This window comes from Lontra canadensis, unplaced genomic scaffold (assembly GCF_010015895.1).
Source record: "Lontra canadensis isolate GAN:19392208 unplaced genomic scaffold, GSC_riverotter_1.0 scaffold16, whole genome shotgun sequence".
Lineage (NCBI taxonomy): Eukaryota > Metazoa > Chordata > Mammalia > Carnivora > Mustelidae > Lontra > Lontra canadensis.
In genome coordinates, this window is record NW_022631010.1 from 16121922 (window position 1) to 16140647 (window position 18726).

At 37.5% G+C, this 18726-nt stretch overlaps 1 protein-coding gene across 1 annotated transcript in view; it reads left to right on the plus strand.

The window, feature by feature from the left end:
* The first annotated feature begins 2240 nt into the window (after window positions 1-2240).
* Window positions 2241-18726, plus strand: part of MACROD2 (mono-ADP ribosylhydrolase 2) — a 1923023-nt gene continuing 1906537 nt past the window's right edge. Inside the window, exons 1-2 of the mRNA XM_032859215.1 lie at window positions 2241-2551; window positions 8778-8894. Coding sequence (XP_032715106.1) covers window positions 2506-2551; window positions 8778-8894 — 163 coding nt within the window. The 5' untranslated portion in view covers window positions 2241-2505. The remainder of the gene's footprint in view (window positions 2552-8777; window positions 8895-18726) is intronic.

Sequence of the window (18726 nt, forward strand, 5' to 3'; positions counted from 1 at the left end):
GCAGAACCGCCCCTGGCTGAGAATCACTGTTACACCTGAACCATGAGTGCAGATGAAGTCATTCGAAGAAAAAGTATAAAGTGAAAAGATACAAAGGGCTAAAACTAAGTCTTAATGAACTCCAAAATGTAATGGCTGAAAATGAAGATGGGCCAGTAAAGGACGCTGAGAAGAAATGGCCGTATAGGAGGAATCTCGAAAGGGTGAGAAAAGTTGAAGGAAAAGAATGCTGCAGGGAGGAATATGAGGCTGAGTGTTAAATGCTGCTGAGAGATCGTCTAAGAGAAAGATTGAAAAATGTCCATTAAATAGCACATGAAGGTCATTGGCCACCTTAATAGGAGCTATTTCAGTTGGTTAATAAGGTAGAAACAAGAAGAAAGTGGACTGAAAAGCAGAAAGTGGGAAGTAAGGAAACTGACACAGCAGATACCAACAACCTTTTGAAAATGAAGGAGAAGCAGTAGCTGGAGGGTGTTGTGGAATCATAGGAGGAATTTTTTGTTTTGTTTTGTTTTGTTTTTAATATGGAAGAGACTTGAGAAAGTTTGAAAGTTGATGTATGGTTCTAGTTCCTTAAGTTGACATGAAACAAAGAATAATCAGTATCATAGTGTTAGGTTCCTAAGAAAACACGGGTGGACTCTGGGTTGGAAATAGCCTCCGTCTTGTAACAAAAGGTATAGTGTCCAGTCTGATGCACTTTCCTGCAGACACTTTACATGTAGCATTTCTAAATAAGAACTTAATATATTTCTCACAAAATCTCCAACTACTCCTGGATTGCCTATTATTATTAATACTGCTATTCTCCTCTTAACTATTCCATGAAACTCTTCTTTCTTTTCCTCATCCTGTTCCCCAAATCTATTCCATTACTAATTTTTATTGATTCTACTTTTGTAATGTGTCTCGAATCAGAGCTTTTTATTTCCACTGTCAAAAAATAAGTGCATATTTTTATTACTAGCCCAAGTGTCACTTCCTTCTTGAAGACTTCATTATTTTTCCCAGCCAAATTCACAGCATTAAAAGAAAAACAGAAGCATAGACAATGTTAAAATAAAAATTATTACCTTACTATGTCATGAATCAGAGTCATGAGTGTCCTGTTACTGAAAACATTTTTCTTTCTTTTTTTTTTTTTTTTTTTTTACAAACCTTAATAAGACCTTCCTCTTTTTTCCTTTTTTTCCCCTCTTATTATTAAAAAATGTGTTGCAAATATTAGCTTTTACACACCTGGCTTAAGTACTACACAGATAACATGGCAACTCCAAACGTCAGATAAATGTCGTTTCACTACATCCACCAAATCAACCTTGTAAATGGTCTGATATTTAGAAATGCAATACATTTGGGGGAGGGAGTTGTCAAACTTTCTTTAAATTCTAGGTCACCCAACTCTTGTGGTGGACTCTATCCGAACTGGATTTTCAGAACACCAACAGATTAGTATTACCCAGAATCAAGCCAGCGCTTTAACCCAGTGCCTTGAATTGAAGCGATTGGAGGAAAAAAAGGTAAGATGACTTGGCTCTGGTTGACACCCACTTGAATTTGCTTTGATGTAAGTTTTTGTTTCCAATATAACATTTTGGTTGCCCACTACTAAGTTCCTAAAACCCTGGTTTAGTCCAGTCTGTCTTTGCTCGTTCTAAACTTCACCACACTCCAGCGAAGACTGTAATTTTTACTACAAGGTTGAGGAGCTGATTGTATGGTGTGGAAGTTTTCCCAATCCTCTCACTTCTTCGGGTTATATTTACTCACCAAGAGAAAAGCTTCAGATTATCTGGTAAAATCCATCCAGACGGGTCAGTTGGAGTAAACCAATTCGCGTTGACCGAATTCTCCTCCCACTTTCACATCCTCCAGCTCCAGAGGCAGGTTTCTCCTGATGACTCTCCAGATACCTAGCACACCTGGCCATATAGGCCACGCCCTCAGGTTCTCAAGCGCCGAGAAGCAGGGGGAAGCTCCCGCAACCTCACGCTCCTCCCAGGCGTCCGCTCCACACCCCGCCCCTCCTAACGCGAGGCCATCTCCAGCCCCCTCGCGCCCTGGCTCCGCCCCCTCCAGCTCCCCAACGTCCTCGGCGTCTGGCCCGAGCCTGCGCCTGCGCGTGCGCCCTGGGGCCGAAGTAGGGGCGCGCGGTGACTGGAACGCGGAGAGCGGCGGACGTTGCAGCCAATGGGAGGCGTCGCTGGCTAGCGGCTGGGAGGCGGGGCCTGCGCGGGTGTTAGGTTAGCGCGAGGCGTGACCTAGTTGACAGGCTCTGAGGTGCTGCTGTGGCGGCGGCCGCGGGGCTGAGGCGGGTGGGAACCCAAGCCGAGCGCGGGCTGAGAGAAGAGGGCGGCGATTGGCGAGTGGCGCGGGACCCGGAGCTTCTTGCACTTTTTTTCCTCCCGAGTGCCCCCTCCCACCCCTCCCACTCCACACACACCCTGTTTGCCTGTGAGCCTGGGGAACTTGCAGCTTAAAGCCAGCCACCCCCACGGCAACATGTACCCCAGCAACAAGAAGAAAAAGGTGTGGAGAGAGGAGAAAGGTAACTGGCCCGTCGAGTCCTGGGGGTGCGGGGGGTTGGGGGTCGGGTGGGGGCGGGGGTCAAGGCTGTGTGTGCCGCGGCGCCCTCCGCCCGAGCTCCCCCCTCGCGCCCGCCGGCCGGTGCCGCCTCCCTCGCGAGTCCGTGTGTACACACGCGCACACGCGCGCACACACCAGCGTGCACGCGCCGCCCCCGGGCACCTGCAGCTCGCGCACGTGTGGGCGCACGCCCCTCTGCTGCCTACCGCGCCCGGTCACCTTCTCCCCATGCGGGGCTGCCTTAGCCTGGCTGGTGGCTTGGATCCCCGCGCGTCAGTTCTCGGGTGCGGCACAACTTGCCCAGGTCCCCCACCCTCTCCCCGGGCCCCATCTGGGACTTTCGGACTCCCGGCCAGGTTGTCCCAGGGACACGTGCCCGCCGGCGGGCACACGGGCTGCAGCTGCGCCTCCGCGCCAAGCTGACCCTCATCGGTTCACTCCTCCCCTCTGTCCCCCACCCCCCAGCTGGCAGAGTGTCCGCACCTTCGGGCGTTTACCCCTTCTCTAGGCCCCTTCTGCGCCGCAGTGTGACTTTTGAAACCTGGAACTCTAAGGGAAACTGAAAACGGGCGTCTTGTCCGTGAGGATAAATGCTTTCCGCGAAGTCTGAATGGGCTTTTCTCTGCAGTGTGTTTCTGTGTATTTCATGCCCTTTTGTAACCAGAAGTTGCTCAGTGTAAGATTGTGAAGCTGATATTACTCTCTGTGAATGCATCTACCCCTGAAATTTGTGCATATTAAAGGTTATCCAGATCAGCTAGATTGACGGTGGCACTGATTCCTGTAAGAAGACACAGAAGTGTACCATCCAGTCCTGTCCCCACCCCCCTTTTTCTCTGGTATTATAGTTAGATAATATTCCGACATAAAACTTTATTCCGACAAAAAACTCTGGCGTTTTTTCTTTCATTCTTTTCACACTTTTCGATTCTTTAGTTTTTTACAGAAGTGTAGCAGATACTTGCATTGCTACTGCTAACATAGACTAAACTTGTGTATCCAGAGTGAAGTCAGGTGAGGGTAGTGCAGATCTCTCCGAAGTATCCTGTTTTCTTCATATTAGAAGGATAATGGGGTGACGAGGTTGAGAGTTGATTTCCTTGATAATAGCTCTTTAAAACCTGTAGATTCTTTTCGCAAGTCCTGGCCTTTATAAACACTAAGGCCAAACAGTGGACATAAGAAAGAATGTATGTGGAAAATAATCCTTTATATAGGGCCCACTTCAATGCAGAAGGAAAGGGATGGGGAGGGGATTTTATTTTTTCAAATTAACTCCTGGGAAGATCTAAAATGGCTTTTAAAATATTGAAAGATTAGGTTGTATGTCATTTAATTATGTCTTGATATGGGCTTATATCAAACTAAAAATTCTGTTGAGAATAATAGCCTGGTATATATAAAGTAGTGTCAAATAATCTTTGTTTTTGCAGTGTCAGTTACTTTAGTTTCAGCACATTTCCAATTTTTTTTCCAACAATTTTCCTTGTAAGCATTGAAAGATCCTTTATGCCCATTTTTCTTGATGGTCTTGAAATGTTAGTTTTGCATTGATAATAAGGCAAAATAATGGAAATCAAGATTGTTTTCAATATCTGATTCACTGATGAAATTATGGTAATTGCTTAAGAAGTATTTTTCTGTCATAATGTTCCTAAAGTGACAATGTTATAACGGTCCTTCATTTAACATCTACACATTTGGACTGTGGCAAGCAGGCATTTTAGAATCTTTAATGTCTTGAGTTTTTGATATTTTCTTTCTAACAATAGGGGAAAACATAACCAAACTAAATTTTTTCAAGTAAAGAAGCAAGTGCACAATTAAAGAGGGTATTTAACAAATTAAATATATCTTGTCTAAAACTAACTTTATTTTTGCATGGAGTTTAATGGTTAAGGAAAAACTTAAACTGTGATTTGAAGACTTTAGTGTATGTCTCAGTGTATCAGGATGTCTATTTTTGAATATTTAATATTTAAAAGTATCTATTGTACCATCAAGAGAGAACTAAGGATTTCTAATACAGTGGTTAGTATTAAAGAAGCTAATGGGATGCATGACCTTTTTTCTTTCATTGCACTGGTGAGGATTTTATTGTATTTTTGCAGCTGTTACTTAAGTCTGAAGGAAGGCTTATCCTCCTCATTGAAATGTCTGGCATTCTGTAAACACTCTTTATCTCAGTATGCCATCTAATAGTAGTTCTGTCTACTTATATGCTTGGTTCATAGAGCAGATTCATTCTAAAGGGGAAGCATTCTTTCAGGAAAAGTTTTGTGTAATGCGAAGAAACTGTATAGATGTTTGTGGTCCTTAGTATGTTTCATTGTTTAAACAAGTAACAAAGGACTTAAGTCCACATATGTTAAGTGAACATTATTAATGTATTATTTTGAGCCCTAATTTAAAACCACTTAGTGTGTATTATAATTTCAAGTACTGGAACGTAAATCACCTCTCTCTTTTACCTTATTTTCTTATTATTGATCTTGTTTCTTTTCTAAGTGTCCATACTTAATGTTTCTATAAATACAAAGGCCAGGTTGCATTTCTATATTACCTTCTGACATTTACTAAAACTACAAGTTGCTTCATAATATCTTTCAACCTAATTACTGATCTTGCAATATGTCTATAATAGTGATCTGAACTCTTATAATAGTGCTTTGGAAAGTGCTAGTCATCCCTTTTCCTCCTTTATGTGAGTATTCCAAATTTACCATTTCCTTCAAGCTTCCTGTTCTATCAGGACCCCCTCCTCCTATATTAAATACATGACATTTCCTTTTAATTCATTTAGAAAATGTATGTCATATAACATGAATAGCCCTAGCATTTTCCTTTGTCCATTTCTTTATACGTCCTTTGTCCTTTCAGCCTTATTCTTACCTTAATGGAAGCACTTTTCTTTCTTTTTTCCTTCCTTCCTTTTTTTTTTTTTTTTTTTTTTTTGCTATCATTTATTCCCTTTTGGATATATTTAGTTCATCAATGTCTTTAGGTTCCCCTCCTCAGCCTTTTATAATGATACTTGAGTCTCTACCATAAAATACCCTTCTTTCCAAAGGGCTTCATCCTGGAGTTGCTGTTCTCACTTCTTTTCCTCAGTTTCCTTGTAGTCGTCCTGGGTCTCAACTGTACTCTAGTGAAACTAATGTTTCTAAATCCACTCAGTAGTAACAGTGATGGTACCAATATAAAAAGAGTTACTATTTGAGTCCTGTTTGTGTGCATAGCACTATTCTAAGTACAACAGTCTCCCCTCATTTATGGGGATACGTTCCAAGGCCCCCAGTGGATGCTTAAGACTGTGTATAGTACTGAACACTAACTGTTTTTTTCCTTCTGTGTATGTATGTATATATACACATATACCTATGATAAATTTCAATCTATAAATTAGGCACAGTAACGTATTAACAGTAATAATGAAACAGAATAATAATGACTATATACTGTAATAAAAGTTATGTGAATGTGGCATCAGAATATTTTATTGTACTGTACTCATCCTTTTTGTGACTATGTGAGATGATAAAACGCCTGTGTGATGAGATGAAGTGAGGTGAATGACATGACATCGTGTTAGGTTACTACTGACTCTGTGACAATATGCCAGAGAGAGGATTATCTTCTTCCCAACTGCAGTTGACTATGGGTAACTACAACTATGGAAAGCAGAACTGCAGATAAGGGGGACTACTGTATTTTACATGGGTTATCTCATTTAATTTTCACAACAGTTCTGTGAGGTAGTATATTGTAGGGTCAAGAGCTTTGAAGATTTGTCTGATTTGAATCTTACTTGTATTGTTTACTAGCTGTAGAACATTAGGTATGTTACACAACCTCTCTGGCTTAATTGCTTCATCTATAAATTGTGTATAATACCTACCTCAGAAAAACTGAGACATTAAGAGATTAGGTAACCCAAGATCACATAGATTTGCATGGTTGGGGATTAGAATCCAGACAGCTCTGTTAACCACTTTGCTTTCTTTTCAGTGCTGTTGGTGATCCAGTTGATAAAACCAGTGGCTTATTAATTTTTATTCTTCCTGATCTTCCTATAGCAGTTGACAGTATTTCCCTTCTTCTTATTTTATTTTATATTTTAAGTTCAATTAACATATAGTGTATTATTTCAGTTTCAGTGATTCATCAGTCTTATATAAGACCCAGTGCTCCTTCTATCACTTGCCTTCCTTAATGTCCATTGCCCAGTTATCCCATCCCCCCAGTCCCCATCTTACTAAAATTCTTCTGTCTGCTGGTTTCTACATCATTGGCACTTTGATTCACCTTATACCTCCAGTGACATCTAAGTTTTATTTCATTTTCCCCCTCTTTGTGTCTACCCCGTTTTTTTTTTTTTTTTTTTTTTTTTTTTTTGAGGTTTGATCATATCCCTTACCTTTTCCTGTGAACTTCCTTTAGGACCAGAAGTTTCAGTTGTAATTTCCAAAATCTCAAGGCTAGCTAGATCTCTTTCCTGATTTCCAGATTCTTGGATTTCAACTTGGATTTCAGTACAGTGTTAACCCTTGAGTACTGTAGTATTGTGATTTGATTATATTACATTTGGTTAAAATACTTTATTATTATTATTACTTCCTAATGTGGCTGAAGAAAAGCCAGTTCTAGGAGCAGGGAAAAATGTTTGCTTCCCATTTCCTGTTCTATTGTACTTAAATTAATACATTCTGCAGGGGCGCCTGGGTGGCTCAGTGGGTTAAAGCCTCTGCCTTCAGCTCAGGTCATGATCTCAGGGTCCTGGGATCGAGTCCTGCATCGTGCTCTCTGCTCGGCAGGGAGCCTGCTCCCTCCTCTCTCTCTGTCTGCCTCTCTGCCTACTTGTGATCTCTCTGTCAAATAAATAAATAAAATCTTTAAAAAAAATACATTCTGCAGTTTATTTCTGAAAAGAATCTTTTTTTTTTTTTAATATTTTATTTATTTATTTGACAGAGAGAGGCACAGCGAGGAGAGGGAAGGAGCACAAGCAGGGGCAATGGGAGAGAGAGAAGATGTAGGTCTTGGTTGCAGGACCCTGGGGTCATTACCTGAACGGAAGGCAGACGATTAATGACTGAGCCACCTCGGCGCCCCTGGAAAGAATCTTTGAAAGTGATTATTTTATGAGGGTTAGATACCTACTACTAGGTACTCTCCTTAAATCCATTCATTTTTGTACTGTGCTTAAAGGCAGTTGGAGAGAGAACAACTGTCATTCTCTTTACATTGTGGAGACCTTTGGTAAAGTATATGATACATGACAGCTGACATAACAGAAACACATCACCTCTTCTCAGGAGCTTATCCTGTGAAGGTAGTACATTGTAGTGATTATTAATATAGGTTATAGTTTTTGACTTCTGGAGATATCTGACTGGATTTTAATGGAAAGCTTTCTTGCTTTGGACAGCTATTGAACTTTGATGTGTTTCATTTCCTTATCTACAAAATAAGAATAATAATACAGTTAATTTTGCTGAGTTGTTGGAAAGATGATTTCCATGAAATTTTATGTGTGAAGTATCTAGCACTTATAAAGGACTTACTGTTCTTAATTCTAAGATGCATTTTTATAATATTTTTATATTGTCATTCTAAGATGCATTTTTAAAGATATTTTAATCTTATCAAGATGTATATTAAAAGTAGTATTTAGTTACCTCCACAAAGATATTATTAAATTGAAGTGCCCCTTTATTGTTGATGGCATTTTGAATTAAGGGAATGCTGTGGTGATTGCCTTTCTTGTGCTCTTAGCCTTTATACATACCTGTTTTAGGATTTTGAATTTTATTTATGTAGCTATTATTTTGTATAGTATCCATTCCTCTTTTGTCTTGTGAACTCCTCAAGGTTAAGGATCACCTTTGCACCTGCAGTGTATAAACATATTAGTAGACTGATAATATATGTTGATTTAAAGAGCTCATTTATTTCTTGGGCTATCATAAGAGTCTTCCTCATCAGGCTCTGCCACATCCCCCATTGTAAAAATGGTATTAACTTGACCCTTTATAACATTCAGATATGGAGTCATTAGATTTTCATTTTGATGTTTTTCAAGCCTAACCAGTTCTTTGGTTTGTTTACATGATTAATCGCTAAATTATAAAATAATTCCTGAACTTAAAAGTTAAATACAAATGGAGATTCTGCTTTTATTTTGCAAGAACGTTTACTGAAGATGACCTTAGAGGAGAGACGCAAAGAATACATAAGGGACTATGTTCCCCTGAACACCATCCTATCCTGGAAGGAGGAGATGAAGGGCAAGAGCCAAAATGATGGTAAGTTTCTCAGAACAATTTTTCAGGTAGATACTGTTCCCATTTATTTATGACTTCTGCAGGCTATTGATAGAAATGAATAACTGGCATTCAGTAAAGAGATGACATTTTTGCTATTTGAAGTAATTGCTTGGTTGTCATTTAATTGTTTTTAAGTCTATTGTGTGTTATTTAAACTTAGGAAATTGTATTAACATAATTCATGTTATGATATAGTGGTCCACATTTATATTACGACACTTAAAAAACTTCTGCAGTTGTTCTTGGAGCAAATAATATTAAGGATTTGGTGTTTTGGTGATGTGGCCCTTTGAGTTTGTTTTGATTAGGTTTATTTATTTCTTCAAGTTTCTTCAAGTTATTTTAAGGATTGGATACAGTTGGAAGTATACTAGGAAGAATAGAGAAAAACTAACATTTCCCATAATTTTAGAGAAGAATATATATTTTGTATGGTGTGGTAATTTATTTGCATGTAAAGTATTTGACAAAATTTACTCTCAAAGTCTTTATGATTTAATAAGAGTCTAGATTGAGTGAAGATATGTGTTAGCATATAAATAAAATTTTAAGTATTGAAAAGGTACATGGAAAAATTATAAAAAATGAATTATTATTTTTAATTTATTTTTATTATTTTATTTATTTCTATTATGCTTACCTCTGAATTAGCACTCATTGGTGTTAATGGTCTGGATGTAAAGCTTAGAAGAAATAGGGTGCTTTTTAGGATACTTAACAAGTGAGAAAGAGAGGTAACTTTATGAAAGGTGCTTGGAATGTACTATTTTCACAGGTTCTGGTCTTAGATTGATGGAACTATGCAAGATACTATGGGTTCAGAACAAGAAAATTAATACGGAATTTCTGTGGACAAATCTGTGAGAAACAGCAGTCCAGTTAGGCTTTGGTGTCTGTGAAGAGAACACACATTTATTTATCTGAATGTTTGCATTTTAGACAGAATTTTTATTTTTTTGGTGCTCTGCTTGAAAACATGTTCTAAGGGGGTCATTGGGCAATCTCATTGGGACATGCACAAATAACATCTTTGCCCAGGGCTTTTAGTAAATGCAAGCTGTTTTCTAACAGTCTAATGAAGACCTCATTCATTGAAAGAAAAGGTAGTGCTATGTAATGAAAAATGAATGAAAATGAATATGAAAAGAATGTAGAACTAGAGAGCAAAAGGACGGAATTTGGGCCTTGATTGATCTAAGACCGTGTGCCTTTTTCATGTTTGGTCTCAGTTATTTCTTCTTTTTTAATAAGACACTGGTATCAAATACTCCGGCTCCATTTTTTATGGCTAGTAAATCTCTCTTTTTCTAGTACTTCATTCATCTAGTTTTCTTCTTAGTTGCTGTTTGAACTGGTTACTTTTCTAAGGATGCCATACTTGATGTTCTTTTAAAGCAATTTTTGCCTCTCAGAAAGAGGTAGATTCCTGTTGCTGTCAAAACAACTGACAAAGCAGTAGAGATACCCAGGTTGTAGTGCCCTATGTTGGTCTGCTCACCTCTGCATAAAGGCTTGTCCTTTATGTTGGCTGCTTCTATTTGAATATACTCATAACAGTGTAGGGTTGAACTGGGTTGTCCGAGAACTCACAGTTGGGTGTTTTCAGAGATATCACACACCAAGATACATTCCCTAAATCAGAAAAATACATTGAATAACACTTGCCATTGTTATTCCCTAACAGGATGCTGTGTATTTACCCCTGTCTCCCAGTATGAATTTTATAATTGGTTACAACTGCTCTGTATTTCACTTTTTTCCTTCATGCTTTTTTGAACTGAAAATTTTTCATGGGAAGTGAGGTGATATGATCAAAATTGTTTTTCTTTTGAACACTGTTTTATTCTGTCTAATGTTACGTGCTCCCCTGTTGTGACCTGGAAATTAGTGGCTACCTTCTTTTTTCATGAAAGAAGATGCATCATCTGACAAGTAGTATCTATTTATTACTTTATATAATATATATCTTTCAAAAGTGCCTTCTTTCAGTGTTACCTATCCAGTATGCAGTTAAAGGGAGTTTTAGTATTTTAACAGTTTGAAAGATTCTTTGAGAATATAAATTTAAAAAATAATAAAGGACAACTGTAGTTTGTATTTTATTTTGACATGTTTAAGCTGCTGCTCATAAGTGTATATGTATCTAAGCAGGTTTGGATTTTTATAATATCTATTTTTTAGGTGTTAGATTTCAAGCTAAGTTTTAAAAGAAGTCTATAATTCTTTGTCCTTTGGTTTCTGATTTGTAGGACATGAACAGTATTTATTGGGCTTGCACAATATACCAATTTCAAGTATTGTCATTTATTACTTACACTTTTATAGAGGGACATTTTGGCCTTGATATCCTGGATTACATGGAAAGTTCTCAAGCAATTGTTTTTAATTTTTTTCTTACTTTGCTCAGTTTTGCTTTACGTTAATTAAATGCTTTTTGTTATTATGTTGTAGTAGAAAGTTGAACAAACTAGGGAGTAGTTGAATGTGTTTGTCATAATTTTGATTTTAAGGCCTTCTAAAATAGGAAACCCAGAATTGCCAGATGTAAAATCATTGTTTCTGCAGAAAGGAGGAAGTAGGGAGATGATTACCAAAACAAACAAATAACAAAAAACCTCCCCCACAACCTGCTTTCTTATTGTTCATGTTCATATTTGTTAACTGCTCTTGGCAAATCTCTGAAATTATGTGCTTCCACTTACTTAATAATTATTTCATTTGTCAGTTGCTTTATTGAAGGGAATTTTAAAATGCTTGCCTCTTATACTGTGTCTCAACACCTGCAATAGTGCCTAATGGGTAGGTGAGCACAATTAATATGTTAAATAAGAACACCTCAGAGGTTAACCATCTATGAAGGAGAATTCTCTATTCTTTTTTCAAACTTTAAAACGAATATTTAAAAACGCATATAAAAATAGAGTAACATAATGAATCTTTATACGCCAATCACCCTGTTTCAACACTAAGGACATGGCCAGTTTTATTTCATGTATACCAGTGCTTCCCAGTAATTTTCCCAAATTGTTTTGAAGCAATTCCTGTCTGTCATAACAATTTTATCTGTAAATATATGTGTGCATATATCTCTTAAATACAGGGACACATTTTTTGTTTTTTGCTATAACCACAATACTCTCATCACGCTAAATTAATAAATTTTAAAGTAATTAAATATCCAATTAGTATTAAAAATTTTTACAATTGTCTCAAAGGATTTTGCTTTTTTTTATACAGGTTTGCTTGAGTTAAGATCTAAACAGGGTCCACATTTGCGTTTAGTATATTTCTAAGTCTCTTTTTTTTTTTTAAAGATTTTTTATTTATTTATTAGACAGAGATCACAAGTAGGCAGAGAGGCAGGCAGAGAGAGAGAGAGAGGGAAGCAGGCTCTCTGCTGAGCAGAGAGCCCGATGTGGGGCTCGATCCCAGGACCCTGGGATCATGACCTGAGCTGAAGGCAGAGGCTTTAACCCACTGAGTCACCCAGGCGCCCCTCTAAGTCTCTTTTAATGTACAGTTCCTTTTCCCTCTATCCTCCCTCCTACCCCTTGTAATTTATTTGATAAATAATGTAGGTTATTTGTCTTACAGAACTTTTCGCATTTTGGATTTTGCTGACTGTATCTTTGTAGTGTCATTTAACATGTTCTTCTGTCCACTGTGTTACTTATGAGCTGGAAGTTAAATCCAGAGGTTTGATCAGACTTGGGTTTAATTTTTTTTAAAGAATACTTCAGAGATTATTATACCTCTTTTTTAAAAAAATATTTTATTTTTTTGACAGAGAAAGAGGGCACAAGCAGGGGGAGCAGCAGGCAGAGGGCGAGGAAGAGGCAGCAGGCAGAGAGAGAAGCACCAAGCAGGGAGCCGAACGTGGGGCTTGATCCCAGGACCTTGGGATCATGACCTTTGCTGAAGGCAGATGCTTAACTGTCTGAGGCATGCAGGCACCCCTGTTACACCTTCTTTTGCCTAATTTTACAAGGCGCATAATGTTTGGTTACCTCTCTGTGTTGATAAGACTGATCCCTAGATTCAAGTATTGCCAGCCTAATCTGTCCATTGTAAAGTTCCATATCAACTTTTCACCTAATGATTTTTACAGCCATTGATGATCATTGCTTCGATCCATTATTTTATTAGAGGTCACAAAAGAGTCTTATTCTGATTTGATCATTCCTTCTTCATTTATTATTTGGACTGCTATAAAGAACTTTCTCCTATCAATTTTTTTTGTTTCCATGGAATACAGTTTATACAGAAAGGCAGAATAGATGCTAGAATCCCTTTTATTTACCAGTTTTTAAATTGAGTTGGTTTCTTGAAATCTTCCAAAGTTAATCAAAGCATTCTTTCTTTTTAATTTTTTAAATTTATTTTAGAGAGAGTGTGTGAGAGTGAGCAGCAGGAGGGATCGAGGGAGAGGGAAAGAGAGAATCTTGAGCGGACTCCATGTTGAGTGTGACGCCTGATGCAGGGCTGGATCTCATGATCCTGAGATAATGACTTGAGCCGAAATTGAGTTGGGTGCATTCTGTTCTCCTTCCCTACTTCCAAGTTAAAATTCTTCTAAAACACCACTGAAAGAAGCATTGTTGTTATTTTCTTTGGATGGAGCAAAGGATTGGCAAAAACTCTGCTATGCTTATGCTAATTTTGTCTTACTAGTTAGTACAGGGAAAACAGCTACAGCTGTAAGTTTAGATGTTTGAGTCATTACTATTAATGTTTACATGGAACAGCAAAGGAGGAAAAATATAATAAATTATGAAGATGTGTTAGATGAAAAATATATAATTATTTTACTCAGGTATGACAAATTTTTAAAATGGGTCATTCAGGAGGAAACTTCATATTTCTTATCTCAGTATATTTCATATCTTATATACCAATCTGATTTATAGTCATTTGAAAACACCTAACTGGAAATGGTCTGAACTGTGAAGTCTTTGTGTGAATCTCCATTTTTTGAGGTATATAGAAATATCTTGAGATTGTGGGTTGACTAGAGGCATGTGTGTAATCTTTCTTTCATATTAAAAATACTAGCATTGTTAGCTTAGAAGTTCAACCTTAGTTGCTCTCATTTTCATTAGAACTAATTTTTTGGGGGCCTGGGTGGCTCAGTCATTAAGCGTCTGCCTTCAGCGGCTCAGGTCATGATCCTAGGGTGCTGGGATTGAGCCCCACATCAGGCTCCCTGCGCTGCCAGAAGCCTGCTTCTCTCTCTCACTCTCCCCCTGCTTGTACTCCCTCCCTTGCTGTGTCTCTTTCTGTCAAATAAATAAATAAAATCTTGAGAGGAAAAAAAAAAAGAACTAATTTCTTCTGTTAAATGATTTCCACAAGAGGTAATGGCTGACCAAAAAAATAAAAGTTAAGTCCAAACTCCTCAATCTCTTAGTCACTGAGATCTTATTTCATTGTGGGTATTGAATTTCATTGGAATTTACCTGTGCACCACGTTGACTGTTGATATTTAGAAATAATTTTAAAAAAGGTGTGTCTTAATATTTTGGTCTTGGTCAAATATTCAAATATTCATTTTAAATATTCAAATATATTCAGATATTCAAACACTTGGTCCAGTATTTTTATCCTTAGTAAATTTACAATAACTTTTTCAATGTTAATATTTTTATTAACCACTAGAAATGAGGAAATAATAATATAATTACTTATGTTACTGTATATTACATGAAGAGGGGTGAGGGAGCATAAGGGTAGAAGGAATTAAAAAAAAAATGAGTGAGTATGATGAGGTGGGCGCTGCCCCAGATTTTTAAATGATGTTAACAACTTTATTTGATTAAATATTTGATGTTATTAGTTGGAAGAGTACAATTTAAAATGACTAAAGAATTAGGAAAATGGCATTTAAAGCAGGATAGAGTTTAGGAGGGATACAAATATTGGAAAGGAATATTTCCTGTTTAATTTTTTGATACTGATTCCTTTTTATAAGTTTAAACACTATGCTTTAAAAGTAAAATGATCTGTAGAAGCAGAAGAAGGCTCAGAGCAAAACTCCTTAGCTTCTTAGATAGAAATCTTTTCAATTTTTTACAATTTTTTTTGAGAGAGTGTGTGCGCACGGGCAGGGGGAGGGGCAGAAGGGGAGAGAGAGAAAATCTCAAGCAGGCTCCAGGCTCAGCAAGGAGCCAGACACAGCACTTGATCTCAGGATCCTGAGATCATGACCTGAATGGCATTCAAGAGTTAGATGCTTAACTGACTGAGCCATCCAGGCACCCTTAGATAGAGATCTTTTATTTTGAGTGGGTGGTGATTTTTCCCCCTTTAATATGATCTTCAAATAAATTTAATTTAAAAAACCAGAAATCGGATGCCTGGGTGGCTCAGTTGTTAAGTGTCTGCCTTCAGCTCAGGTCATAATCCCAGGGTCCTGGGTTTGAGCCTTGCATCGGGCTCCCTGCTTGGCATGGGGCCTGCTTTCTGTTTGTGCTCCCTCTCTCGCTATGTCTCTTTCTGTCAAATAAATAAATACAATCTTTAAAAAAATAAAGAACCAGAAACTTATTTTTGCCTCAGGCAACAAAGACCATTCTGGCTTATACTTCAAACAATTATTTGTGACGCTTCCATTACCAACAAAGATGTTGCAAAAGTAGAATTTAATTAGAAACAGACATTTTTCACTTTACAATTCAAAGTAAGGACTAGTATAAAGACTAAAATTCTAAAATGTACTAAACTTTATGGTTTGGCCCCTCTCTTCTTTTGGCTCTTTATTATACCACTCCTTTTCTTGGTCTCTGCCTTTTTATCCTACTATCCTTTTTTGGCCACACTATCCTTTTTTGTTTCTTGAATGTACTGTGCTCCCTCCCACTTTCACTACTGGGTCTTTACCTGTATTTATCCCCGCCTCACAGCCCGTTAACACTTCTCTCACCTTAATTTTTCTCAGCTTTTATTTCTCACCTTGAAACCCTTATATTACTATTTTTTTGAGTCTTCCCTGAGCCCTTATTCTGGAATAGTTTCCTTTAGTATAAGATACTTTCATAGTGCTATGTTCCTTTTCATAGAACACTTATATTACTTTGTTTTTATGTAGTCAATCATAGGATTATCTTTATTAGGTTATCTCTCTGTATGTGACTGTAATTACTAGGGAAATAGGGATGATGTCTTCACTCCCCTTAATGTCTCTGGCATCTGTGATAGTACTTGCTGTATAGTAGATACTCAGTAAATACGTGTTGTGTGAATTGACTAAATTAGAAACTACTTGCCTGGTGGTATTTTCATGTATTATTTCCTTTCTCTTACCTTTTTTCTTTTTTGCTCTGTTGTAAAGATTCTTGTGGGAATGATGGGCTTAGAAATTAAGCCAGATGCTTTTTAATGTAGGTAAACATATGCGTTTAGATCTCTGTAATATAAGGTTGGTTTTACTAAGTTTTAAAAGTTAGTCCACTGATATATTTGAATAAAGTTTTTATTGAACTATTACATAGATATTTAACTAGTTGAGACAAGGATGGGAATTCATGTGTATTCATCAGTATTGCATGTTTATAATAATTAGTAACTAAATGTCATCATTTCAGTTTCTATGAGTTTAAGTGTTAAAAGAGCCTGGGGCGCATGACAGTGTCCCCCAGTGCCTGGGGGGCACTGTCAGTTAAGCCACTAACTCTTGGTTTCAGCATAACTTAGGTCATGGTATCAGGATCATGAGATTGAGCCCTGCCCTGGGCTCTGTGCTGAGTGCAGAGTCTGCTTAAGTTTCTCTCTCTCTCCTTCTGCACCTGCCTCATGCTCCCTCTCTTTCTGTGAAATAAATCTTTAAACAGATGTTTTTAAAATGTCAGAAGAGCTTATGTTAAATGGGCATAAAACATAGACACTAAGCTTATTGTATAGTAATAATTTAAAATGTAAAAAAAACCTTAAAATATTGCCATTCTAAATGCATTTACTTTGGCATTATTGATTCTTGATATGTAAAGCAACTCTAAGAAATTATGTTAATATTATACCCCATTTAAGCCCTTTACTGAGTTAGTTGGTTTGCTTCAGAAAGAACTTGGCTACAGACAAGAAGTTTGGTCCCCTGTAAGAGAATTAGCCTAAACAATGTCTAAGAATTTTGAGAACAATGGCCTTCATTGTAATAATGTATGAAAACATTAAAAATTTTTGTGATGATATTCTGTGTGATGGTGTAAGCACTGTTTTAGTCAGACATTTGTCAAATAAGGTTAATTTCTAAAATGGAGAGGAAAAAAATGAAGTTACTTAGGGATTCATGATTCACTACATGGTTTTGTCTTTCTTCCACTTTTATTTCACTTTTGGTCCTTTTACCTACTTCCCAAGATTTTTTTTTTTTTTTCCAAGATTTTATTTATTTATTTGACAGAGAGAGATCACAAGTAGATGGAGAGGCAGGCAGAGAGAGAAAGAGAGAGAGAGGGAAGCAGGCTCCCTGCTGAGCAGAGAGCCCGATGCGGGACTCGATCCCAGGACCCTGAGATCATGACCTGAGCCGAAGGCAGCAGCCTAACCCACTGAGCCACCCAGGCGCCCCCAAGATTGTTTTAACAAAAGTATATTTTATTGTGCATTGGTGTGTATACCACTACGTGCTATATGAATTGTTCTTGTATTTAAGCTTTTTAAAAAACTAAAGAACTAAAACCCTTTTTTTGGAGGGGGGGAGTATATATAATGATTTGGTGTTGAGACCGCAAGATGAAAAGTTCCTTCTGTGTGTTTCGTAAGTCTGTAGTTCACAGATTCTCTTAGCTTTCTTTTTAACCCATTAGGTGATTAGGAAACAGATTTTACTTAAATACTTTTTGGTCAGTTCAGATGGGTACCTTGAGATGAGTTATAGAATAGATTGGTGGTAGCCAAAGCCAACATTTTCCTTTCATTTTCTTATTTTTTCTCCCTCTGATTATTTTTCAACATGAAAGAGTCTTTATAAAGTCATAGTCCTCTTTTTTGAAATAGTTACGGATTTTCCATGTTAAGTACTTAAAACACAGATTTAAATACCATTTATGGTTTTAACTAAACCTTTGATTTAGAACCACACTGAAGATTACTGATGAAACAGGAATCAAAATATTGTTCAATAACAACCCCCCCCCAAGATATATAACAAAATACAGATCAGCAACAAAATACAGTTTGACAGTAGTCTGTATGCCTGACCATATTGATGGTGGGGCAAAAGATAATATGCCTTTCAAGGTTTGTATTACTGAGGTTCAGTTTGGCCTAACTCCAGAGAAGCTATGGATTTCAGATTGCTGGTTGTTTCCTAGAGATTGGACTAGGATGTATTCAGTTTTTCAAGAAACCTCAAAATATAGGGGATTCTCTCACCAATCTTAGATTTGTGATGTGTCTGCTATATGAATATAACAGAGCTAGAGAACTCCAAATTTTGTTCTTCTCTGGTATGTTGGGGTAAAAACTTTCAGGGTGTATGTGTAGGTTTCCATAAGTTGAGGCTTAATGCTAAAAACTCATCAGACATGTAGTAATGGCAGTGATTTCCATTATTTTGACATATATGTATGTCATATTAACTGCATATTAACTGTGGGAGTGCAGAAGTTTTGGGATTGAACATTGCTGGCATCAGATCCTAATTCTGTCCTAGCCAGAGAATATGTGACATCCTTAAACTTATCTCTTCATTTGTTACTTGCCACATAGGGGCTGATTGTTTCTCCATCCTAAGGTTGTCCTGAGAATTGAAAGAGGTATCAGTAGGCCTGCATAGCTCCAAAGCTTGCTATTCTTATAATAGAATGCACCTTTC